This window comes from Octopus sinensis, linkage group LG6, assembly GCF_006345805.1.
Source record: "Octopus sinensis linkage group LG6, ASM634580v1, whole genome shotgun sequence".
NCBI classification, from domain to species: domain Eukaryota; kingdom Metazoa; phylum Mollusca; class Cephalopoda; order Octopoda; family Octopodidae; genus Octopus; species Octopus sinensis.
The window spans coordinates 115632952-115660063 of NC_043002.1; the positions used below are offsets into that span (position 1 = coordinate 115632952).

At 31.7% G+C, this 27112-nt stretch overlaps 1 protein-coding gene across 7 annotated transcripts in view; it reads left to right on the plus strand.

The window, feature by feature from the left end:
* The first annotated feature begins 299 nt into the window (after positions 1 to 299).
* LOC115213538 overlaps positions 300 to 27112 on the plus strand; it is a 133172-nt gene continuing 106359 nt past the window's right edge. Inside the window, exons 1-4 of one of the 7 annotated variants that reach the window (XM_036504273.1) lie at positions 301 to 4247; positions 4323 to 7162; positions 15339 to 15368; positions 18985 to 19011. In XM_036504273.1, coding sequence (XP_036360166.1) covers positions 949 to 4247; positions 4323 to 7162; positions 15339 to 15368; positions 18985 to 19011 — 6196 coding nt within the window. In that variant the 5' untranslated portion in view covers positions 301 to 948. Of the gene's footprint in view, positions 7163 to 15338; positions 15369 to 18984; positions 19012 to 27112 lie in introns of all 7 variants that reach the window. The other 6 variants (XM_036504272.1, XM_036504274.1, XM_029782565.2 and 3 more) reach the window with 6 other exon arrangements.

A 27112-nucleotide genomic window follows, 5' to 3' on the forward strand; every position in this document is an offset into this window, starting at 1 on the left:
AGCAACATAAATACTACCTTTATTGAACTGAATATCAGTGTAGAAATATACGTGAATTAATATCTTCCCCCCCCCCTCTCCCTGAAGGTTGATGTTTATTTAGCTACATTAACTAAATAATTATAAGGAAACCTGATTGTTAGAGTAAAATTAAAATAACTGTCTCACCAGCCAGCAGAAATAAATCTATAAAGAAGTAGACAATCAGACCAGCATATGGTGAAATGCTAGCTGTCCCTTCTACTCTGATATATTTTTTTAACATATACTTTACTTCCAACTGCTGCTACCTGACTTTGGCCTATTATCAAACTTGTGTACAATGTATATCTGTAAAGCTGACAGTAGTCTTCCTTCCTATTGGCTACAAGCGGAGTCCTTACTTGTAGCTTACGTCCCGCCTTCTGCATTACAATGTGCTTATGACAGTATACATGCTATCAAGAACTGGTTTGATATAGTTGGCTTCACTTGAAAAGGACACAGGAAAAGAAAACTGATTTTGCAGTTAACAAAATAAGCTGGAAAAAAAACAACATATTGATTTATTTGATGATTGTATACCCAAAACTTCACAACACATACTCAGGGACAGATTTACATTATAAAAATCGTAATCTACAAAGGAAATCTGTTTTATCTTAAACTTCAAAACATAACGAAGCACACAACATATTCTAATCTTTCTTCTGTTCCAAGTAATTTCTATCGAAGGTATGTTCTTAACATTTATAATTTAGCAATTATTCAAGCACGGTAATGTTTTTAAATAATTGCCTTAGATTCATGAGTATTATTTAACTTTGTATTAATTTTCTCCAAAGTGCAATGATTTTAAATATTTTTTCATCAACTGTTGTGGCTCTTTAATGAAAATTTTATAAAAAGTTATCGGTCTCCTTATATGATTCTGTCATAAATTCATTAAAAAAAAAAAAAAAATTGAAAATGTATTCCTCTGGAAGACAGAGATACAGGCCTACTACAAGTTTGAGGAGATCTACTTCAAAGCCAAATCTCTCTTTCTCAACAATTACAGAGGAATGTGTACCAAAAGACATACACTTTCCTGATGATGAAGAGAAAAGAGAAAGAACACAGCGGCTAAGAAAACTCCAACGATTAAGAGAACGTCGTTACAGAGACTTTAAAGGTTTATCACGCTCAGGTGTAACAGATGACTATGAGTCACGTTTTGCAAATGATCTGGAAGAATTTAGAAGTATAAAGACTGGAAATGTACCTACTGGAGATGATGCTTTATCAAAAAATCAACAGTTTGAACACAAGTTTTCAAGATTTCAAAGCAAAGATATATATAGCACTCTTCCAGCAAGGATAGGTGCTAGAAAGTTTATTGACAATTCATCAAAAGACCCTATACTTTCCCCTACAGGTAGTGTTAGCTCTACTGCAACTGTTGATGAAAGATTTATGTATGGTTCCAGATTTGAGAATGAGGATTACGATTATTCCTGGAGACCTCGTCAACGTACTTACTCATTATCAACAGCATCAAATTATGATTATGATTCTTCAATGTATAGCCATCTCAATGAGGATGGTCTCGATGACGGCCCTTTTGATGACACAACATCAGAGTATGATTATGGTTATAGTTCAATACATGGACTGAAACGCTCCTTTTCAACATGTGTTACTCCTCACAAATATTCAGGGATGATGACACCTGTAGCTATGAGTACTGAAGCAGCAGCTACTGCTGATCGTCTTGACCAAATTAAAGAAAGGCTCTATAATTTGCAAGCTATGAGAAAAGAAAGAGAATCTGCTGAAAAACCTAATTGTGAAAGAAGTAGTTTGTCATATAATAAGGAGGTTAATAATGAGCAAATTAGTACGTCAATCTCTAATTATCAAACATCTGAAAGTAGGTATCAGTCTTTGAATATTCCACAAGATAATAATAATAACAGCTCAAGGCCCCTTTGGTCTCAAAGAATAGATCTTCTTATGTCATCCCAGAAGCAGAATGATACACAACATGACCAAAACTTTAACCAGGAAGCTTATACTTCTATGAATGAGGCTACATCAAATGTAAAGATTGTTGACGGTAGTGAACCAGTTCCAACTGATATAAGCTTTGATCAAGAAAGTTTCTATTCTTTTGAGGCAGGTGAAGATGACATTGCAAACATAAAATCAATAAACAAAAGCACCGGGGCAACTGAAACGGAATATGATTACACAGACTGTGTAGATCCAGGAAGTGTTCAAATTAGTTTAGAAAGTTACAATGATAATAAATTTCTGGGCTTTGAAGGTACTCAAAGTCTAGAAAGCAGTGTCACCAGCCACACAGTAAAACCAATCCAATTAACTCAACGTAAAACTCCTGCACAATCACATTCAAAACAAAATTATTTATCTAAAGCAGTGGCTCCTGAAGTACATTCTCTTCCAAAAACAAGTAATTTAGGTTCAGAAATGCAAAACTATAAAGATTTGAGTCGAGATGAACTCTTGCTGGAAATTGCTCGATTAAAACTGGCAAACATTGAAAGAGATCCACCAAACACTGAATCAATTGCTCATACTAAAACTGTTGAAACTGAAAGTCAAGTTAAATTTTTACCAGATGATAAAGCAAATATAAACATAACTAAATTAAAATCAGTTGAAGTAGGTAGCAAGATAAGTTCTGACAATATACGGTATCAAGATCCTTATAATGCATCAGTTTCCATAAATAATGCTGTTGATGAAAGTGTTTCAATAACAGCTAAAGATTCAAAGTTATCTGATTCAAAGACACCCTCAGAATCTGAGGAAGAGATACTATCAGAATTTGAGCAAGAGATGCAGTCAGAATCTGATGAACAGCCACAATCACATAGCCATATAGTTGACCGAGAAGAGAATTTTATTAATGAGAAAGAAAAATGCCAAATTGAACATTCTATGTATTTTAAATCTGTTACTGTGGAAAAGCCAAGTGTAGAAACATCAGAAAACATAGCCCATAAAATCACTGAGGATAAATTACAAAAGCAATATTCACCAGTCATAAAAGAAACATTTGAGAAAAAACAGAATTTTAGTGAGGAAAACTTAGAAATAGCATCATTAAAAGATCTTCAAAATAACAATTTTTCATTGGAAACTCCTGCAACTCAAACACAAGTGTCCTGGAATTTTTCTGAAACCTCTAATTCAGAAAACATCAGCAGTGATTCTTTAGCTGGAAGTCACCAAGAAAGCTTGACCAAATTTGATACCACTTTCGATAACTCCAATAATTTAACAGATACTTTTTCGAAAGAGACAAACTCTGTTGAGTTAATCTCTCAAACCCAGTCAGCACCTTATCAAGCTCCAAAAGAAATTACTGTAAATGAAAGTGATTTTCATGAAAATTCTTTGACTTCAAGAAAAGATGAAATGCTTGAAACAAAGAAACTTTCAGTCGATGTTACTATTACACCTAACAATGATAATATTAGCAAAACAAAATCCCCCGAGAAATGCAACAGTATTGCATATTCTTCAACAGAAAATGAAGTGGAAATGCCAAGAGTTTTAGCTTCAAGTCCCTTGTTTGTACCTTCCCAAGATACTTCTTATACCTTTATGAATAAAACAACTGTTAAGGATAACACTGATAGCCCCTCTTGCTTAAATGAATTAAAGACAAACCAAATGAATGAAACATTAACATGTAAACCTCTGGATATGCAGAATTATGTAGATGCTAACATGAACATAAAAGAAGGTGTTGATTCTACAAAGTTGAAGGCAATTGAAATACCAATAAAAGATAAAGGAATAGAAACATTTAATGAAGAAGGTGTTGATTCTACAAAGTTGAAGGCAATTGAAATACCAATAAAAGATAAAGGAATAGAAACATTTAATGAAGAAGGTGTTGATTCTACAAAGTTGAAGGCAATTGAAATACCAATAAAAGATAAAGGAATAGAAACATTTAATGAAGAAGGTGTTGATTCTACAAAGTTGAAGGCAATTGAAATACCAATAAAAGATAAAGGAATAGAAACATTTAATGAAGAAGGTGTTGATTCTACAAAGTTGAAGGCAATTGAAATACCAATAAAAGATAAAGGAATAGAAACATTTAATGAAGAAGGTGTTGATTCTACAAAGTTGAAGGCAATTGAAATACCAATAAAAGATAAAGGAATAGAAACATTTAATGAAGAAGGTGTTGATTCTACAAAGTTGAAGGCAATTGAAATACCAATAAAAGATAAAGGAATAGAAACATTTAATGAAGAAGGTGTTGATTCTACAAAGTTGAAGGCAATTGAAATACCAATAAAAGATAAAGGAATAGAAACATTTAATGATAAAGATTTATCAGAAATACCTACTGATTCTAAAAATGATACTAAATATTTCCAAACTGAATTGTCAACAACCCATTCTCCAGCCAAAGGAGGTGAGAATTCAGAAAGCTATGTATTAAAAACTACTAAAGAAGTAGTTGTGGATCAAGAACAAGGAGCTGCAATTCATGAAAGATTCTCTGAAGATCAACAAGAATCTAAAGGAAAATCTGAATTCATTCAGGACTGCCCACCAAAATCTGTAATAATGCCACATGTAACAGAAAATTCTAAAATAATTATTTCTACTACCAAATCATCTGAACCTCTTTATACTTCAAGTCTTTCTGTTAGCCTTCCAAATTCTCCATCACAGCTGACAAAGGACAATGTTGATGCTGAACCCAAGACAGAAACTGTTAACTTAATGGAACATTCTGTTGAAACACAGCCATCTTTGAATGGTTTCTCTACTACCTCAAATAGTGCCTCTATATATTTAGTGCCAAATAAAAAATATATATCTACAACTACATCTGTACAAAATCAATTTAATTCAGATATAGATGGGAAATCTGATGCAAAAATGTTTGATTTGACAACTCTAGAAGCTACTCCAGAGATAAAGTCTCCTGAAATAAATTTTGAGAACAACTTGAAGGCCTCAAAAGCAGACAGTTCTTTTATGCAGGTTGTTAAAACTGATGCAAATGATTCTTCTGTTACTTATCAGAAGGAAACATCTGAAAAGCCTCGTGCATTTGCTATTGGTTTAGATGCTTTGCAATCTAAAAGTGAAGACAGATTAAATATTTCTGAGCAGCCAATACATTCCAATAATCAAACAAGTGAATCATTAAATATTTCTCCCCAAACTACTTTAAGTGAACGTGAGTTGGACAAAGAGACAACTGCTGAAGTAGCAAATTTAAAAGTATATAATGAAAAAGAAGAAGAAGGGCCAAATGAGATTTTTGAGGGGCCGTCAATGATTTCAACTAAACTTCCTATCAGTTCAAACAATACCCCAGAACTTACAGAGTCCAGTTTTGAGCTATGCCACCAAGAAAATGTATCCATGAAATTATCACCTGAAAATAACAGTGAACTTCCAAATTATTCAATTAGTTCTTATCAAACAGCCCTTCCGCAATCTTCTGTAACTGAGAATAATTCTCTTTCCTCCCCTTCTAAAATTGTTTCTGTAGAATCAACAAGTTATGTACAACCAAATTTCTATAAGGATAAAGAGGATTCCCCCATACTGTTGATGAAAGATGTTCCTTCATTTGATCTAAAAGACAGTAGTGAATTAAAAAGTCCAAAATGTGAGGTGAATGCTGATGTGAAGGATCTCTCAACTGAAAACAACAACTTGAACAGTTTTTCAACATTATCACCCTCACAGTCAAATTACAGCAATACTGTCAATAGAGAATTCTCACATGAATCATATGCTTCATCTGATATGCAAACTCAAAACTTTACAACTATTACACCAAAAAGCATACTTGTAACAGCTTCTCCAAAGGAAACTACAAATTTGCCAAAAAGTCCTTCCATAAATATACGTAAAGAAATCTTTGGAGAAGAAATTAACACATTTGATACCACTTTCATGAAACCCAATAAATCTGCTCTGAAATTAGTGGCACCAGATTCAGGTACATTGATAAAAACCAAATATGAAACAGAAGGAGAAAGAATCCAATCAATGATACCAAGAAGCCCTGGAAAGAGGAAGGACTATGAAACTAAGCAATTTTCGGATAATACAGAATTTCCTGCTAAGAGTGATACCAGTTCAAAAGACTTTCCTGACAGTTCTTTTCAAACCATATCTGATCCTCAGGTTGTCATTTCTGCAAAAGCCAAAACAGTTGAAATAGAAAAACCTGAAAGTCAGCCTGATATTCAATACCTTGCTACAACCTCCTTGGACTCTATGTCAACTATCCAGTATGGAGCCAATTCAAATATCGAAAATGTTGGTCAACACACATCTGAAATTAGCATGGAACTATCAAAAAATACTGCTTTTTCATTAGAGAGAAACAATTCTGATATTAATTCCAGTGAGTCTGACACCAGATATCTTCATGGCTCATCACAAGAAGCAATTGCTTTTGATGGATCAAAGCATGGAAAACCACATCAGACAGACACTCTCAATGATAATGAAAATAAAGACTTTTCGTTGATACTTCCAAAAACTCAAAGCACTCAGCCTTCATCTCCAAACATGCAGAAATTGGAAAGTTCAGCAGATACAATTCCACTTGCATCAAATAAAGATCATTATGAAATCAAAGCCCCTGAGCATATTAAGCAAAAAGCTAATGCTAATGAAAATAGACCAACTGAACAATGGTCATATGAGGAAACACCACCCACTTTCAGTAAAAGTAATTCTTTACCAAGAAAAAAGAAAAAACCCTCAAAAACTCCAGATTCTCCTCAATCCTCTGAAAAAGCTAACATAAGTGCTGAGGATGATGGGAATGTAAATAAAAAATCTTCACAGAAAAAATGGAAATCAGTTGAACTTCTACAAAAAGGAAACCAAAAAAAACCTGAAGTACCACCCAAGAGTTCAGGACCTGGTCTTGTGAAAAGCACTTCAATGAAATTTTTAGCTAAATTTCAATCAAAGTCTAAAAAACAAAAGAGTTCAGAGGAACCTACTGACTTACTTCATCCAACTCTTAAAAAGGGTCAAAGTGAATACTCTGTACTCAATTCAGACCCCAGCTATCAGCAGGATGAATTTCTGGGTTCAGACCCAGCACAAAGAACAAGACACTACAAAACATTGCCCCACAAAAAGAAAGAAAATTCTGAAAATGCACCAGGTAACCTTGATCAGTCTTCAACATTACTACCTAATGAAACTAATGCTTATGATAGTATAGGTCTTCTTAAGAATAACATATTCATACAGAAGGATATGTTATCCCGCCATTATAAAAGTGAAAAAGATTTAACCTCTGAATTACCAGAGTCACAGAAATTGCAATCTCGTTCCTTGAAAGGGGAAAAAGTTCTATTGGCCCAAAAACGGCTACTAGGCTTATCAAGAGAAGAATTATAGAAGACTATTTTTAGTTTTCATACAGCTTCTTTCTGCAAGTGATCATCATCATTTAACATCCACTCTCTATGCTGGCCTGGACTGGAGTTGATAAGCCAGGTTCCTGTCTGATTTGGCATAGTTTCTGCAGCTGGATGTCCTTCCTAATGCCAACCACTCCAGTAGCATAATGGGTGCTTTTGTGTGTCATTGGCATGGGTGCCATTTACACGACAGTGGCAATGATCATGACTACAATTCACGTGTGCCATTTACGTGGCACTGGCAATGACCATGACTACGATGCAAGGGTGTCATTTACGTGGCACTGGCAATGGCCTCAACTATGCTTTAATGGGTGCCATTTATATGACACCGGCCTCAATCAGTTTTTTTTTTCTCTTACTTAAATATTTTATTTTAACACTGAGGCTTGTCCCCTGCATCCCCCTCCAGCTGAACATTCGTAATCTTGCAGGCTTGTGGGTGCTGGTACCATGTAAAAAGTACCTGTACTGGTGCCACGTAAACACACCCATACCAGTGCTGTATGAAAGCACTCGGTACTCTCTATAAAGTGGATGATGTCAGGAAGAGCACCCAGCCATAGAAATCATGCCAAAATGGACCTGGAGTGTGGGCAGCTCTACAGCTGGCCTGTCAAACCGTCCAACCCATGCCGGCATGGAAAACAAACGTTAAATGATGATGATGATGATGACTGGGCACATTATTGTTAAAATCTAGGAATAATTTAATTACTTTTTTTTTTATAATGAAATGTTGTAAGATAAATCAGTAACTCATATTATAGGCAGAATTGGAACTTGTACAAATCTAAAAGAAATTCTATCCTTAATATTTCGTATAAATTATTACTTTAAGCTTTATAGTTTGAAAAAGTTTAACCCTTTAGTATTTAAACCGACCACATCCTACCCAAATATTCTACCTGTTTATGTTGAAATCATCCAGATCCAGCCTCTCACTCCTATCCTACAATGATATCCACAAAATATGCAATCCATCATTAAATTCTTAAAGCTACAAGATAATGTATGATTAATTCAAAACAATGTGAATAAATAAGTGTTACATTTAACAGAGTAATCTGATTACTAATGTGTTAAATGAAATCAACTATAGCAAATACTGTTAAAACAATTCTTTTGCTACAACTCAACTGTCAAACTTCCAATTCTCTTTTTCTTAATTCATCTGTATTTAATATCTCAAATTCAGATGTATTTCATATCTTCTTCCCATACCATGTTTATTAATATCTTCTTCCCAATACCATACTTATCACTTAAATATTAAACCTGTTTTACTTTTTTTTTTATAATAAAAGATTCTCATAGAAATTTGTGAAAACTATTTCCAACCAAAACAAATATCAGGAAGCAATCTCCATAAATATACTCAGCAAATCACATGCTTTCACATGTGTAAATACAAAAAAAAAATTGTAAATTAATTATTTAACCTCTAAAATTTTTTAACTACCCATTCATAAGTGAATATGAATCTGAGAAAACTTTCAGTTGCTATTGTTACTAGTTGCATTCATGCTCAAATCCCACAGGTGTTGACTTTGTTTTTCATGCTTATTGAGTTGATAAAATTGTACCTGTGATATATTGATGATAATTTATCTACCTTACCCAAAGTGTTATGATTTTGTGCTGTTGTTAAAAGTTATTACTACAACAAAGGAACTGTTATCATTTTTGCTCCAGGTCAACTCTGAATGAACCTATCTATGATTGAAGGCATTCTAGTTGTGACCATCATGGCTGCTATTTCTAGCAAGTCAAGTGAGCATACACAGGTTCGCTTGCTGGTTTAAGGAAAGTGAGTTGCTGCAAATGGCAGCAAACAAGACTTCTTTTTTTATTATATCCTGTTGGTATCATACTGTGCTGAGTTCAGATCCATCAAAACATGACTTTTACTTTCAAAGTCTCTAAAAGTGTCCAGCATTGATGTAGCTGTAATATACACCTAATGATATTAAGTATAAATTGAATTTCCTCCACAATTACACTAAATGCAAAATTTGGAATTCTATGAGTTACATTATATTTATATCATAAACAAAAGCAAAATTGTGTTTCTTTAATCTTTTGAAATTTTTCTAGATTTTGTACAGAAATGTGCTCAAGAATTATTTTTTTTTAATTTTAAGAAATTAATTTTATAAATAAAATTTAGTTATAATGTTTAGTTAATTACCATCTAAATCTCAGCCTCTTATGTTAGGTATAGTTTTAACAAGTTATGAGTGAGATCGTATATTTTGTCCTTTATGGCAAAAGAACTTTTATCAAAAGCTAGACATTGGGTAGCCACTATTTTTGTTAATAAGACTGAAGAGTGACTGCTTTATAAAATCTACAAAACTTTTCATTTGGTTGAAATCTTGCTGGCAGAATCATTAGCATGCCAGGCAAAATGCTTAGCGGTATTTTGTCTGTCTTTACATTCTGAGTTCAAATTCCACTGAGGTCAACTTTGCATTTCATCCTTTCAGGATCAATAAATTGAGTATTAGTGAAACAATGGGGTTGATATATTCAGCTAGTCCCCTTCCCTAAAATTTCAGGCCTTGTGCCTATAGTAGAAAGGATTATACCCTTATGTACTTACACACACACACACACACACACACAAATACCTCTCTTATATATCTTTGGTAAGGTTTTAGATAGATAATCATGCATGTATTATAACAGATATTGTAACATTTTTATTAGTTATAATATAACTAATCAAAATGTAATTAGACAATTTTATTTATTCCTTTGTTCATTTAATAAAAGGCCAATATGAATCTATCATATCCAATTAATGTTTGTGTGTGTAACAAAAATTGTTTGTGTGATATGTACTTACATCCAAGCATACAAATATTTAGGAATTGAGTCATTTTTCTTTGGGTGAATTTGATATTCTTGTTCACAGTCATTGATTCTATTCATATATTTCCATAGATCTACACAGACACAACAGAAGTAAATAGACAGTAAATAAAAGATCACTCTATGTTTATTCTAACTTGAAACGATTTACACCTTTTATTAATTGACATTTTATGTTTCAGGTTCTATATGTGACTGTTTAATTATGCCATTTACAAAAGAAGCCTTGAAACTATCCAAATTTCAAAGAGGCCATATTATGGGTCAATTTGAAGGTGGACTTAGTGCAAAATCACAGAAAACTTTGGAATTCCACTTTCTATAGTTAATAAAGTGATTGTGCAATTCACTATTGAGGGGAAGGAGTCCACATCACCTTGCCCAGGTCAACCAGAGTCTTCTGACAGGACCCTTCACTTTGTTAAGAGAAGTGTGGAGGACAATCTTCATTGCAAGGCCTCTGACATAGCAGAACAAGTTGATGTCAGTTGCAGAACTGTCTTGGCTACTATGGCAGAGCAGCAAGAAGGAAGCCACTTCTTCAACCACCCAATATCAAGCAGGAAAAAGACTGGGCCTGTGAGATCGTAGAAAAGCCACTAGCATTTCAGGAGACTGTCATATTCTGTGATGAGTCCAGATCCACAGTGGTCAAGTGTGGATCTGGAGACTGTGATCAAAAATTTGACATAAAAAGATTGCAACCAACAGTGAAACATGGCAACTATTCTGTGATAGTCTGGGGAGCAATTTAGAGCAATGGTTGATCAGAGCTGGTGGAGTGTGAAGGAAACATAGACACAGATAAATGTGTCCATATTACAGAAAGGCCTCCTTCCAATCTTCTCCAGTGGTGAAATGATTAAAGAAGACTATGGAAGATGAGGCTCCTTGAGCTAAAAAGACCCAAGATTGGTTGGAAGAGAATGGCATTAAAAAGCTTCTATGGCCAAGCCAGTCACCAGATATGAACCCTATTGAACACCTCTGGGGCATAATGGACAGGACATTTCATAAAAAGAACAAGAAAGCATCCTCAAAGCCAGATCTTTTGTGATTGCTGCATGAAACTTGGCAAGAAATTCCACAAGAGAATATTCGTCATCTGAACAGTAGCATGCATAATAGAGTCCTTGCATTGAAAAATGCAAAGGGCACGTCTACTAAATATTAGATATTCACATAATAATAACTAATAAATAATTGAACGTATAAGACAAGCTAGTTTCTGATGGAGTTTCTCTGTATGTCTCCATTGAAGTCTAATGTCAGCCCCATATCAATTAGATAATACAGTTTTAGATTTGAGAGATGAGGAATTATGTACATTATTTACATTATTTACATTCAATGGATATTTGTTCTCACCTTGATTGTTGTTAACACATTTCGGCTGATATACCCTCCAGCCTTCTTCAGGTGTCCTGGGGAAATTTCGAACCTGGGTTCTCTCATTCCTAAGGTATTTTTCAATGTTGTTATTATTATTATTATAATTATTGAGGTCACTGCCTGGAATCGAACTCAGAATCTTGGAGTTAGCAGCCCGTGCTCTTAACCACTATGCCATATATCCACAGTCATATGGCGTAGTGGTTAAGAATAATGATGATAATAATAATAACAACATCAAAAAATACCTTAGGAATGAGAACCCAGGTTTGAAATTTTCCCGGGACACCTGATGAAGGCTGGAAGATATATCAGCCGAAACGTTGTATTAACAACAAACAAGATGAGGACAAATATCTGTCAAATCTAAATAATGTAAGTAATGTACATAATTCCTCATCTCTCAAATATAGAGCTGTATTTTATCTAATTGGTACAGAACTGACATTAGACTTCAATGGAGACATACAAACTCCAACAGAAACTAGCTCATCTTTCAAACCATCTAATTTTCCTATGTAAACTGAATGTATAATTTCAGATTTAAATATATTTTAATGAATATAAAGGTGTCTATTTACTTCTGTCATGTCTGTGTAACTAAACTACTGTACTGTATGTAAACATTCTTTCAGTATTAGCAATTTAAAATACATTTACATACAGGTATTTATAAATACAAATAAATTCTAAAATTAATGGAAACTTAAGTAATTTTTTTCCAATCATAGTAGCCAAAGTTGTTTTTTTTTACTTTCTTCATATTTGTGGATATCTATTTGTCTGTCTGTCTGTCAGTCATTCACATTCTCTCTAATCTTCCCTCTACATAAATTTATACATAAGTGCATATATAAGTCTATTTCAACTATTTAAACTAAAATTCTATTTGACTTTTAAATACATTTCTTTATATAATATTATTCTATTTTACTTAAGTTCAGAAATAGTGATTTTATTTTAGAATATTCAAAAGATCAGTGTTGTCTTATTCTAGGCTGCCTAAAATCAGTTTTATTTTAGTCCAAAGTGCATTTTTTTTTTTTTTTTATACAGTTGTATTTTTGTACAAAAATAAAGTGAATCATGAAAATAAATAATTTCCATTTATATTTTTAAATTAATATACATTAAATCTTTACTCTTGCTGAAATAATTTCTTAGCCATTTAGAATTAGAAATATTGTCTGAAATGTGGCTCTTATCCAGTTTCTTGTAAAGGTCTTTTTTTCTGTTTTTTAATATTTGTTATTCTAACTATTTTATAGTATAATTACAATTCAGTTTCTGAGTTCTTATTTTAATATAAATTATTATAACATTATATTGCATTTTTTTAATTTCACAAGATAATAATTAAAATAAATATTTTAAATATAGCTTATATAAACCATAGGATATATATATATATAAGAAAAATATCTTAAATTATTTCCCTCACTTTCAACTCATTTTTAATACTATCTCTTAATCTTTTTTGAGCAAATTTTTATTTTTCTACTTGAAAGGAAACACTGTCTTCCATTTGTAATCAAGAATGGAAAGTTTGCAGTCAGCCTCAAATGGATTTTCTTCCAATTTTCGTAAAACTTTTAATGAAATTAAATCTGATACTATCTAGAAGAGAATTTTAAAAAATGATTCAAATGGCAATAATAATGGAAGAAAGCCAGTTTTAGCTTGTGAAAGATAATTCTAACAAAACAATAGTTGCTAGAATATTATTTTATTTTCTCAAAACTGAATATTATTTTTCTATTTATTTTGAAGAAGTCTTTTGTTATCAAATTAAGTTGTGATTTTTTCTTCTTTTTTTTTTGTATATATTGGCTTACCTTTTACTAAATCTCCACCAAACTTCAGGTGATTTCTAGCTCCTTTTCTATCAACTGTTACCAAAGATTAAATTTGACTGTATAGAGATCAGCTAATATATTTAGGTTCAAATTTACAATTTTACATCATAAACCATTGTAAATTATGAAATCTAACAATTTGACTGAGAGCTACTTCTTTTCTTAATTGATAATTAAAAGTAACATATAAATTCATATCACTGGACTTTTTCTTTGCATGCTACTGCATTTCTGTTTTGAAATGTCCAGGTAGCCACTCGTTGACAAAATAATCAGACATGATTTACTATTTATTATTAATATGTCATCATTGTTTTTTACCCTCTAATATCAAATAGTTTCCTCAAAATCATCTTCAGAAATTTAAGAAAGAAATGTCTTTATACGATCAAATTGTCATTAATAAATTTAGGTTATATTTTGTTCTATTTTTAGTAGAATGACAGCTAAGAAACATTTATTTTTAATGCACAGCTCCTAAACTGCCAGTTTAAGTGCTGTCTAGTTGGACAGGATGTAAAACAACTTTTCATTTCTTTTTGTTGTCATAGATAGTCCTAGATCTCCTAGTAGCTGTTAGCTATGCATTTTAAATTCTGAAGTTATAATTTGTTCACATTTTCTTCCCTCTGATCAGTGCCAATTGAGTAAAGATTGCAACAGAATATATTTTTAATATAAATATCTTAATGGATTAATACACAACTTTCCAACTAGTTTCAGATGTAGTCTCAAAAGCTTTCAGTATGCATGAATAGTGTTGAAGTTTAAATTTTAAAGTCATTTATATATATATATATATACATGCATAGCAGACTTGCTCCTCAGTTCTGTCATGTTTATTTGTCAAGTTTGTTTAATTGAACAACTCTGTTCATTTAATAATCTCTTCAACACTTAAAGCTCTTTGTGATGTGTGTGTGTGTGTGTATCCTAAAAGAACAATTAATGGATAAACTATTGCATAAGAGTTACATGGAATATCTTATTGTCACTTTTTATTCTGGTATCCTTGATTTAAAGTTCTTCACTGTATAATTTTTTATGCTATAATAAAGTAGGTTCTACTTGGCAGGTGTTTTATGGGAAGGCTTTGCATTAGGAAAGATATCCATAAAAAAAAATCATTGTTCCAAATTCTCATGTTTTAGTTCATATTTCCTGAATATTTATGTTGTTTACTTTTGTCTTCTCTGGAGGGGGTCAGTTTCACATTTTAATTTAATGCATTCAATTGATAATCCACAAATGCAAAATTAGCTTCATTTCTGGTGGAAAGAAATTAATATTATTAAGATTATGAAGACTAATTATATCTATTAGTTATGAAAAATCAAGTAGCATATGCTATTATATTACCAGTCACAAAACATTTTCGTATGACATTTCTTCTCAAACAGATTTTTATTGAAAAAGAGCAATAGCTAAAATCAATCTAGATATTGTTTCATTAGAATCTTCAATTAGATTCATTGTTCCTAGGGCAGCCTATAATGAATATGAAATGCATGAATTATGTTAGTAATATCCTTCACAACTTTTCATTTATTCTTCAATAAAACTTTAACAAACTATATAAATCATGATATCACTTTATTTTATCTACTGAAAACTATAGAATCATTTTTTTATTTTAATTTTTTCAAAGAAAACTATGTGGGAGAAAACTGGGTTTTTTTTTTCCTTGTAACACCTTATTAAATGATTAGATGTAGGTGTGTATTTATGTATGTTTATCACATCTCTGCAATACATATTATATTTACCATCCACTTTCTTAATCACACAGGCCTATTGAGGAGATTCAGTTATGGCAGTTGTACGTGTTTTATATTTATAAAGCATGTTCTTCTTGGATGCAATTTATGTTTCTTTTTTAATTCATTATCAATTATTTCTATATTGTGTGAAGGATTCTATAATTGTTCTTTTACTTCTATGGCCTCTTCAAAACTTTTTAAACATTGGTTGGGTGTATACTGCATTTTGTTAACTATATTTTCTTAATGCATGGACCTCTTCTTGTTTTCAATATCTGACAGTTTTCTTCTCACTCTTTGCCATATTTCTTCAGCTGATTCTATTAAATAATGCAACTTGAATCTTTTGTGTGTTATTTTTATTTTTTACTATCTTAACTTGAAAATAATAGTTAGAAGCAAAACTCATAATGATGGTATTTGATATTTTTTTAACATTTTCTACCGTATAATAAATTTATCTGCTTGCACATCAAAAGATCCAATGCTCTCTGATCTCTGCTCAAAATTATGTTCTAGCATTTTAGTGACACCTCATTTGTATCTTTTAATTTAAGATTTCCTGCAAATGGTTTTTTTTCTTTTTTGTTATTTGTGTATTTTATCTTTTTTTTTTCACTTAATAATATAACTTTGAAATGCTATAAGGCTGTTAAAAATAAATCTGAAACTATATACACTAATGTATGCACTAAAAAAATATATTTAAAAGAAATCTACAGAAATATTTCATTTACCATTAGCTTCAATTTTGAACTGATATCATTTCTATTTTTATTCACACTATATTTTGATCCATATATTTTCTATCATATTTTTATTTACATATATTTCATAAAATTAATCTAGAATTCTTAAACCTTCATTGACAATCAAAAGGTTTAACCCTTTCGTTACCATATTTCTGTTGAGATGCTCTGTGTTTCTTTCAATTACTTTAAATATAGCAAAGAATCTAGTAAAATAACTTAGTTATCATTCAGCTAGTGTTAGGAACATAAATTGTGTCTAAGGTTTGGTGGAAGATTTTAATTCAAAACTTATGAAAACAAGACATTTGTACTCAGAGCCAGAGCTGGTTTCAGCTGGATTAGTAAAAGGGTTAATGCTTTCATTCACGAGTGTTAATCATACCAACTTATTTCAGTAACAACATCCATATTAGACTGAAGTCTGGTCTGTGCTTACTGATCAGATTATTAATTAGCAATTAATAATCAGTTAATGTTATGTATTTTGCTTCCTATTTTTCAGAGTTGCCCAATGCTTACCTTCAAAGAGTCATTTTGCTTAGGCTGTTGTACTCACAATATTCTTAGTCATTGTCTTGGATAGAATTTACTGTACAGAAATAGAGCCGAATTAATTTTTAAGTTGTTCTTATTCCATTTTTTCCGTGGATTCTTTGCATATTTTCCACAGATCCCTGTTAAATGGTTCACAGGGATTTATGTTTGTTATCACTGCCCGCATGTGGGTAGATGCAAATCTAAAGTAATAGGATAAACAATTGCGCATTTTTCTGATGTTGTAGAATTTTATGTAGAGTTCTATGAATATTGGTTTGCCATACACAGAAATTTTCACATTCACTTCTGTTGGTTTTAGTAGTTTACTCTTCAGAGTTATTTACTATAAATATTCTATTTAAATATCGTTTACTAGGTACATCATGGTCCCTTTAAGTTGTTGATGTATTAGAATGTTAACATTTCTATTATAAATATTCTTTTATATTATCAGTTTGTATTTTTGTCCTATATTCATATCTAAGAACCTAAGGAAAACTCTTTGAAATAAGTTTAAAAACAATTACAGTTGGTTCGTTTCTGAGGATGGTAATATGTGTATTGAGACCTCATCAGTTGCAATAAAGGCTTTTTTTTTTTGTTTTAGTTCGGTTCAAATACAAGGACACAGTATATGTGAATCACTTACGCTTGAGTAATCATCAAATATATCAGTCAAAATGTAGTGTACATGAGACTTATACCAATAGTCCTTTCAGAATAATTGTAGTAATAACTCAATTCATAAATGTAAAACTTTAAATAAGCTTAAATATTCTAATCTATATAACATATATCTTTCAAAAGTTTCATTATCTTAGCAATTAAATCTAGCTTTTAACATAGTTACTCACATAAAATAATGCAAAAGTGTTTTGCTTTAGAACTTTAACAAATCAAACTTATTTCATTCCGTATGAAGTCTTTAAATTTGCAATATACTTTGCTTAAGTAATCTTCATATTATTGTATTTCATCACTCTATTGAATTATTGTACTATGCTCACATATTCACATACTGTACAAAGGCAAAGTGTTATAAAAATATTTAATTGTACAATTTCTTGGAAACAAAAGTTTAATTTGTTTTTGCAAGCCCATTTCAACTAATAATTGCTTTCAAGGATGAACTTTATTTTATACAAAAAAAAAAGCAATATTTGATGAAAGCTATCAACAATATGTTTGATCTTTATTTGTAAAATAGTAGAAATCAATGTACCAACATGCTCTCTGGTTGAAAAAAATAAAGTTTTTATTTGTTTGATACAAATTACAGAAAATACTCAATAAAGATTATGTAGAAATTTCTTAAGAATCTGTTTTTATTGCTTAGTTATTACAACTCCTTCTTATTTTCCCAAATTCTAAAAGATGTTCCTTGAATTGTCCTGAAAATACAATAACTCAAATTACAAGCATTAAAATAAATGACAAAACAATACTTAGGCAAGTAAATGATACACTTGTTTAAAAACAGAAAGTGTTTTGAAATAAAATATAGAAAAAAAATACCATTCTTAATCATAAATTAAAATACGAACTGAACCCAAATTTGATGGTATCATTAAATCTACATGGGTGATAATATAAAATGCCAGTCAATTTAACTGACTATACTCAATCTCCCAAATGTGTGGCCATACCAGAAATAATGAATTTAAGACATTTGATGTACAAATTGTTTGGTTCCTATGTACTTCTATTACCCTTCATATATTTCATTCCAAAGGCAGGTATGATGATATGGAAGCTTCCTTTCTTTCTGATTGCACACTTTCTTTAAGCTTCTTTCTTTCACCATTGTATTCTATTATTGATTGCTACAACTATCTCTTCAACATTCTTTTATGTTTTTATTGCATGAAGGGGTTTGTTTATGTTTTCAAAATGTTTTATTTTTAGACCAATTTCAAATTACCTTCTTAAAACTGGTCGATGCTATGATATCAGATAAATAGTTCCATTGAAATTATTGCTATTCAGTTCCACTGCATTTTAGATTAAGTAACTTACTACAATATCATCACTGGTTTGCTTTATTATTATTATTATTATTATTATTATTATTATTATTATTATAATGATGATAATAAATTCTTTAAGATAACATTTCAAAACACTGCAGAAGTCAGTCTTTGATGCTCCATTTTCATCAACAACTCTGTACATTTAGCATCAATGTAACCATTATATGTTGTTCTATGAATAATAATTATTATTATTGTGAGATAGATAATTTATATTATTTTTCTGCTTGAATTTTTAATAATTCATAAAAATTTTTACTAATTAGTTATATTTGAAATTAATTTCATACTTTTTTAACTTTTTCTAAAATATATTTTATTTGTTCTATATAACATATAATTGTTTTCTGTTTTAGTTCAATATAAATCTCTCAAAAAAGATGGTAAGTGACTTCTCTATTGCATGTTGGATTGAATCCATTTTAATCACACTAGTGAAAATATTAAAAAAAAAAAAAGAAAAGAAAAAGAAACAATGTTCATTCTGTTTTTCCTATGTCTACACTTTTCTTCATCAAATCTGTAGTCCTTTAAGCACAAAATATGGTATAGAAATAACTGTAAAGTAAGTAGTTAGTTTGCAGGTTCACCCAAATCGTTTAACAGTAAATTTGATTTTAAATTGTTGATGATGCTGATGCTGTGCATTATTGTGTGGAAAATTCCTCGATAGCAATTCACCAAACAACAATTCACAAATGAGCCAGAACCTCCTTTGAAGAGATCAAAGTATTGCAATTTTGCCTGAAGGATTTAAAAGATTTGTGGACTACAATCTTCACAAGTCTATCATTCCAAATGTAAGAGGCTTAGTTTGTGTCTCACTTTAGGATTCATTTCAAAGATTTTGCAATGTTTTCTGTTATGTTATTTAAGTGTGACTGTGTCATTGTATTATTATGTCATTAGTGAATTTGTTAATCATTTAATTAGTAATAAGTGAATTTGCTAATCAAGATTTGTTGGTCAGCAAATTACTTTCAATGAATTGCTGTCGATGAATTTTTTGTAGCTGGCTGTATATTATGCCTAATAGTATATGTATAAAATACTTTAATTTTATCAGAACATTGAGTAATTACGATTATTTCAAAAAATCTCTAGTAATAAATCTAGTTTATATTGAAACATACCAGTGAAGTTGAATTGCAGTAGATTTAGTGACTGCAATTAACTAAAAAAATAGAATTATAACAAACATCTTTAGTAACAGTAACCATATGAAATATAGGCAAAACCCAGAGATCAGCAAATAAAATGCCTTGCAATATTAAGCGATATCTCTGTCTCTCTGCTTTGTGAGTTTAAACCTAGCTGAGAATAACATGGCCTTTTGTTATAAAGATTTGGTAAAATAAGTACTACTAAAGTACTGTAGTTGATGCTAGTGACTGGAGAATTTATGGAAAATTTGAAGCTTTGTGCCAAAGCTAGAAATCTATATTAATAATAAGTTTTAAATCTTGGTACAAGGCCAGAAATTTTAGAGGAAACTCTAAGTTTCCTTAACCATAGTTCTCAACTGATACTTATTTTATTGACTTCGAAAGGATGAAAGGCACTGTTGACCTCAGCAACATTTGAACTCAGAATATAAAGCTAGAAGAAATGCCACTAAGCATTTTGTCCTGCACAATAATGATTCTGCCAGCTCGCTGCCTTATGAGTTTTAATAATAATATCAACAAAAATGCTATTTAGTCATTTTTATAAAAAATATTCTTAGGTTTTATTTGTAGTATTTAAATTCTAACCCAAATCTTTTTAGATAACATTTGACTTCTGAGACAAATTCATCAAAACGATAAAAACAGAACTGATTCATAAATTTGCCCTATTTCTTCATTTGTTCTATTTCCTGAATTTATCTTAGATTTAGTTTGGTTATTACATGTATTCCTCAATGTGTTATTCCTATCTTTGACTATTCAGTATCTTCTAGCATGCTTTGTGGTTAAATCTATAATTGCTGTTTTTCTTTTCCTTTCACATCTTGGTTTGGTCTTCATTTTTTTCAAGTTCAACATCTTAATTTTAAATTTCTACAATTTTCATTATAAGGGTGTATGTCTATTTTTTGGAAAATTTTAATATTTCAGAAGAATATATGATAAAATGCTGTCAATTTAAGATTTTCTGACATAAACTTCTGTTTATTTATCTGTCTCTACCCCTCCTCTCTTCTTTCCCTCTATCTATCTTTCATATAGTGAGAGAAAGAGAGGTAGAGAGAGAGAGAGAGAGAGAGAGAGAGAGAGATTAATGTTAATGTAGTAAATAATGAACTTGCATGGATGTGTGGTTGATGAAAGGAAAAGGAGTAGCTCAGAAATGAGGTGTGAAGCTGCATTACAGAAAGAGTGAAAAGCAAAAGTGTAATAAACCAGCATATAGATGAGAAATAAGGTGACGTGTGAGGTGAGAGAATGGAAGAGAAAGACATACAGTGACAGAGATGAGGTCAGAGGTATGCAGGGATGGATATAGCAAGGGGCAGTCAAAGGTGTAAGGGCTTCAATGGCGGATGTGAGGTTGGTGAGGATGAAAGTAGATATGGGAAGGTATTAAAGATAATTTATGGCTGTTCTGAGATGTAGCCCAGGAGAAACAGAGACATAACTGGTGGCACAGAAGGGGTAATCAATGGAAAATAAAGTGTCTTTCTAGAAAGAGGGCATCAATAATATATCTCCCTGACACAAAATCAACTGCAGCGCATCTAGTCTAATTCTCTTGCTAATTAATTAGGCTATAAGTTTTTTCTGTAACTTTCATAACCTGGTCCAGCAATTTGATACCTCTGCAATAACTTATAAGGTATCTCCTTTACTCTTATAACAGTTTGCAATAATGTTGCTACACCAGTTTGTGGGGATGGTACCTTCCTGGACAACCTGATTAACAATATGGTGAATAAGCCACCTGCTATTTTAAGCATTTAAGCAGTGATTCCTGGTGGATCAAAGACTTTCCCTGCCTTCATATCTTTAATTACTTTATCATGTTGCTGTAGCCTAGGATAGCTGGTCCTTCTATTGGATCCACATTAGAAAGATTCTATTTTTCTATATCTTAAGCTTCCATATCTTCTTATTCCATACTGGTGTGTTTCTAAGTGCTTCTACATCTAAGACTGAAGACACTAACCACTAACTATGTTAGCTCTAAAGTTGTAGCCTTGATACAATAAGTAGGGGTGGGTTATTAATTAAGGAACTGTTATCAGCACTTGAATAGATGATTTGCGCAAACACTTGCCATCTGGCAGATGGCTATTGGACATGTCCATCTAATTTAAACAACCAATTATTATGCATTGTATATATGAATTAGCACTATGACCTGGCGGCGTCGGGTCATAGTGCTAGTGCATGCATATACAGCTGCATGCGTGCACACATACACGCGAGTACTGTCCAAATCTCCGACCAATCACATACAGCTAGCTGGCATTCAATTGGCCTATCAAGTTTCAGGCATTTTGATTAGGTTTTGCAGATTATTATAGTCCCAGATATCATGATCATTTGTAGCGTATGAATTAAGGATTTGCATTTTCTCCCCAAGTTCCCAAATTCGCCCATACTTTGCTCATGGCAGGTTCATATGTATCCTGTTGCTTCAATAATAAGAGGCATGAAGTTGAAAGTGTATCTTGAGTACTGGATTTGCAAACTCTTTGTGGATGCTCTATAAATATCCTTTTTCATTGGTGTCCAGAGAGCAGCTGATTTCCACAAGAGAACATATCTTTTCCTTGTGGCCCTACACAATATCTGGCTGGTTCTGTTTTAACTTAGTGGCTGTTTTGATTTTAAAGTTCCACCAATATTTTTTGATCCATCAGTCTTCAATGTAGTCAACTTCATCCATAAGTGTTTCCTTTTTTGGTACCCTCTTTCAGACTGTGTTGATCACCACATCATGCCTTATGGGAAGATAATATCTGGAAGACATTCTCTCACTGCTGGCAATAGTGTGGTTGACATCTTCAGTCTTGGTCTTGCACAGCCTACATTTGTTCACTGTCAATGTTTTCTGCTTCTTATGCTGTAGGCACTTGGTGAGGATCTCTTGTTCTTGAATTGCATGGAGATAGCCTTCAAACTTGTCAGAACTCCATGCCAAGTTTTTGACATGATCAGTTCCATCTATGGTTTGTTTTTTGTGCCAAATACCCATATACTATCGTCTCAGTAAATAGGTTCATTTTTTAAAATTTTGTTCCTCTGATAAATATATTTTACCAATGACCCTCAAGTCCATTACCTCTCCTCAAAGTCATTAGGTGTCCTAATTATGTTGTTAATTTCATGGTCACAAACTTGGGCAAGATAATCATTGGCCTCTTTCTTTGGCTGCAGATATTGTTCCAGTATCACAATGCCAATTCTGAACATGCTACAAATGTTTCAATAGCATGGAAATTTATTTGCGTCAATGTATTATATAAGCTGGAAATTTTGTGTTATGTAATACATTAATTGCAAATAAACTGCTTTGCTATTGAACTGTCATTGTCCATTTATTTTCAGTTATATATATATATATATACATACATATTAACAAGAACAACTGCAGCATGGAAGATGTTTGTAAGCCATTTAAGAACACCACAAAAACTGTTTCACTTCAACATATAAATTTAATTTGTGTCAAAATATTTTTGTCATTTTGAAACCATGACCTGTTCACTGACAAAACTTTGTGCTACATTTACTTATATAAATAAATATAGGGATAAGCAAGTTAAGCAGATCAAAATATGAAAAATATTAAAAACATGGAATACAAAAAATGTATATATGTTTACATACAAAACGGTCTGACTTACACAGAATACAAATGATATAGAGAATGAAAGGGGTTGAAGAAAAGTATTACGAATCCAACAGCTGTTTCTGGGGGCTCAGTGGTCCAAAATAATGTTTGTAGATTGATTCCATCAAAAAATTAAACAAGCCTCCATCATCATTTGAAGTGTTGAAGGAAAGAATCAAAGGTGGAAAGATGACGCCATCTTTGAACTTCTTTTCTTCAACACCTCAAACGTAAGATCTCTTCGCTGAAGACAGAAGTTTTTATTATCCTCCAGAAACAGGTGTTGGATTTATAATACTTTTCTTCAACTCCTTTAATTCTATATTTCATTTGTATTCTGTATAAGTCAGACCTTTTTCTATGTATACATAGCATACATTTTTTTGCATTTCATGTTCTTAATATACTTTATATTTTGATCTGCCTAATTTGCTTATCCCTACATTTACTTCTTATACCCACTCAAGTTTAAATTTCTTCAGCACTACCAAGTATATGGAGAATAGCTGGAATATCTAATTCTCATCTATGAATTATATATATATATATACATACATACATACATACATATATATATATATATATATATATATATATATATATATATATATATATATGGGGGGTCCTTAACAGTTATTTTTCATCAATACTAGCTGATGCTAGTTGATATGGACAAACAAAAAATTACCAATCCATAGATTTGATATTTTACAACTCTCTTGCATTTATATATATATATATATATATATATATATATATATACAGACATGCAAGTAGTAAATAGACACCTTTAATTTTCAAAATCTTTTATTTAATACACAAAGTGAACAATTGAAATGTAATCGATAGGTAGGATTACGTACTTTAGTATTTAGTTGACATTTCCTTTGCAGTTTTTAGTTCAGAAACTGTTTTTGGCATTGAACTGATGAGCTTTGTGATTGTCTCTTGTGGAATTTCTGCCCACTTTTCATACAACAATCAAAACAATTCATCTTTAGATTTAGGTTTCTGTTGAGTTTTTTGTATAGCTCTATCTAGTATGCTCCAAAGATTTTCAATTGGGTTCATGTCAGGAGATTGGCTCGGCCATGGAAGCTTTTTGATCTCATTTTCAGTCAGCCATTGTTGATTCCTTTATGCTGTGTGGCATGGAGCCCCATTTTCCATGAATAAAAACTCATTTTTCGTTATGTTATCGTGTGAATACATCAGAAATAGTCCTTGCTTAAGTATTTCGATGTATTTTTCAGAGTTTATGGTTCCAACACATTCAATCAGCTCAGAATGACCATTGCTGATGACAGCTCCCCATACCATTACAGAGATACTGCCATGTTTCACAGTTGGTTGGAGTTGTTTCAAATCAACTTCTTGATTGGGAAGCCTCCAGACCCAAACTCGTCCACTGTCTGAAAATAATGCAGATCGAGGTTCATCTGAGAAAATCACTCTATTCCAAAATGGACTGGATTTTTCTGACATCTCCTTCTTTCTTTTCATGATATTAATTGGTTGAAGGAGAGGTTTTCTTCTAGCTGCTCGTCCATAATATCCAAGTTTATGCAGATATGTAACACATGTTCTTGGACTAACTTCTAGCTGTTTTGCAATGTCAGAAGCCTTCGAATGGGGTTCGTTTTCCACAATTCTTTTCAAACAGCAAAGCTTCCTTTCCAAGGGCCCAGGTCGGCCAGGACAAGAATCTGTTGATTCTTTTCCTTGGCTTTTGAATTGCACTATAATTCTATTAACATTAGTAAGAGAAATTTGAAAATTTTTGGCAATTTTTCACTGGCTAAGACCAGCCTCGGATTGCCCAACAATATGACCTCTTTGAAAATCTGACAGAATTTTTTGTGCGTGGCATGGTTACTCTTTGCAAATATTTAATATAATGGCACCTGGAATGAAAAAGAATAATTACATTGTAAATTCTACACCACTGAAAACATATTAAGACGCTTAGATCAGAAATTTTGAAAATTAAATGTGTCTATTTACTTCCTGCATATCTGTGTGTGTGTGTGTGTGTGTGTTTATCTCTCTCTCTCTATATATATATATATACACACACACACACACACACACACAATTCCTCGTGAGGGATTGTTAATAACAATCCAGATGCCAACTAGTTTTATCAGATATATTGACAGAAAGTTCCTCAATATATATTTATAAACAGTCTCATAAATTGTAAAGTTATTAAAAGAAAATGGAGAAGAAAAATATTATAGATGCTTGGTCCTTTTTTTTTTTTTTGTATCACAATAGAAAAGTAATGCAAAGAAAAAGAGATTCCTTGTATTTATCCCATCTTCCTCCTATAGACTAATATAAATATATCTTTCTCTGTAGTACTTCTAAAATTCATTATCATAATATAATATAAACAAACTTTCCATCCCTTCTTTATTAACATTTCTCAATCTAATTCCTTGTATATAACACCCCTTATGATAAGTTACAGTTATCTTTCTCCCATCTTCCTCCCATAAACTTTTATAAATATATTATAAATATAATAATAAATATATTTTTCAAATGCATTTGATATTTTAGTATCATTTCCACGTTCAATATTAGCTAAAATTAAACGATCAATTTCTAATCAGATGAACTCTGCATCCTAATAAGCTGTTGTTTACATTTGAAAATTACTAAACAAAGCCCTCAAATAAGTTATTTCATAATTCAAGATCGGAAAATATACTTTTCCCTGAAGGTACCTGACAATATATGGTTTATTACATTTATAAAAGTTCAAAGGTTGACGATTCAAACATACTGTAGGATTTTTGCAGATTTTTTTCACTGTTTTGTTGGTCCAGTTCCTTTTAATATTTATTTTTATAGGTATCTTTTTTTCTTTGCATTAATTTTCCATTGTGATACAAATAAAATGAACCAAGCATCTATAATATTTTTTTCTCCATTTCCTTTTATTAACTTTATATATATGAGGAATTTAGGTCAAGGTAACCCAAACTAATAGGTATGCATTTTGAGTGCTCTAATAGATGATCCACCAAAATTCCAGCCAGAACAGTGGCTGGAATTGTGGCTGTGTGAATGTCTTGTTCAACAAAAACTGGCAATTGGTAGGTATTGGTTAAAATAATAAGGAAGGCAAACAATCAGTCAAGGCCGGACTATGACATTTAAATTCATTCAGCTTAATCTAAAAATAGTAAAATAATACAAAACTAGTAAAGGTAGCAAAGACAGCCATCTCTGAGACACCCTTGCCATTGGATTATTGTATTGATTGAAGATTTTATAAACTGGATATTCTGTCATTGGAGAAATGTATGAAGAAATGTATGACAGTGGAAAGAAAGCTCCTCTTTAATGGCATCTGCTGTGGTTCATTATGTTCAGGAAGGTAGGAGTGTTCAACCAAATCCATTCAAATTGGTTCTTCCCTAGGCACATCCATAGGTGAATCCATTATCAAAAGAGTGATCAAGTAGCATATCAAGGTGAGAAGAGGAAAAGAAACTGCTAGCAGTTGAACAGTTACATGAACAATAGAAGGAACAAGCAAAATGTTCTAGTATGAGAGAAAATAGGATAAGTAGATTGATAGACAGATATAAGCAGCACACCAGGAACACTGTTTAGCATATCACAGGGCAATCAGTCCTCAGTGTGTGTGTG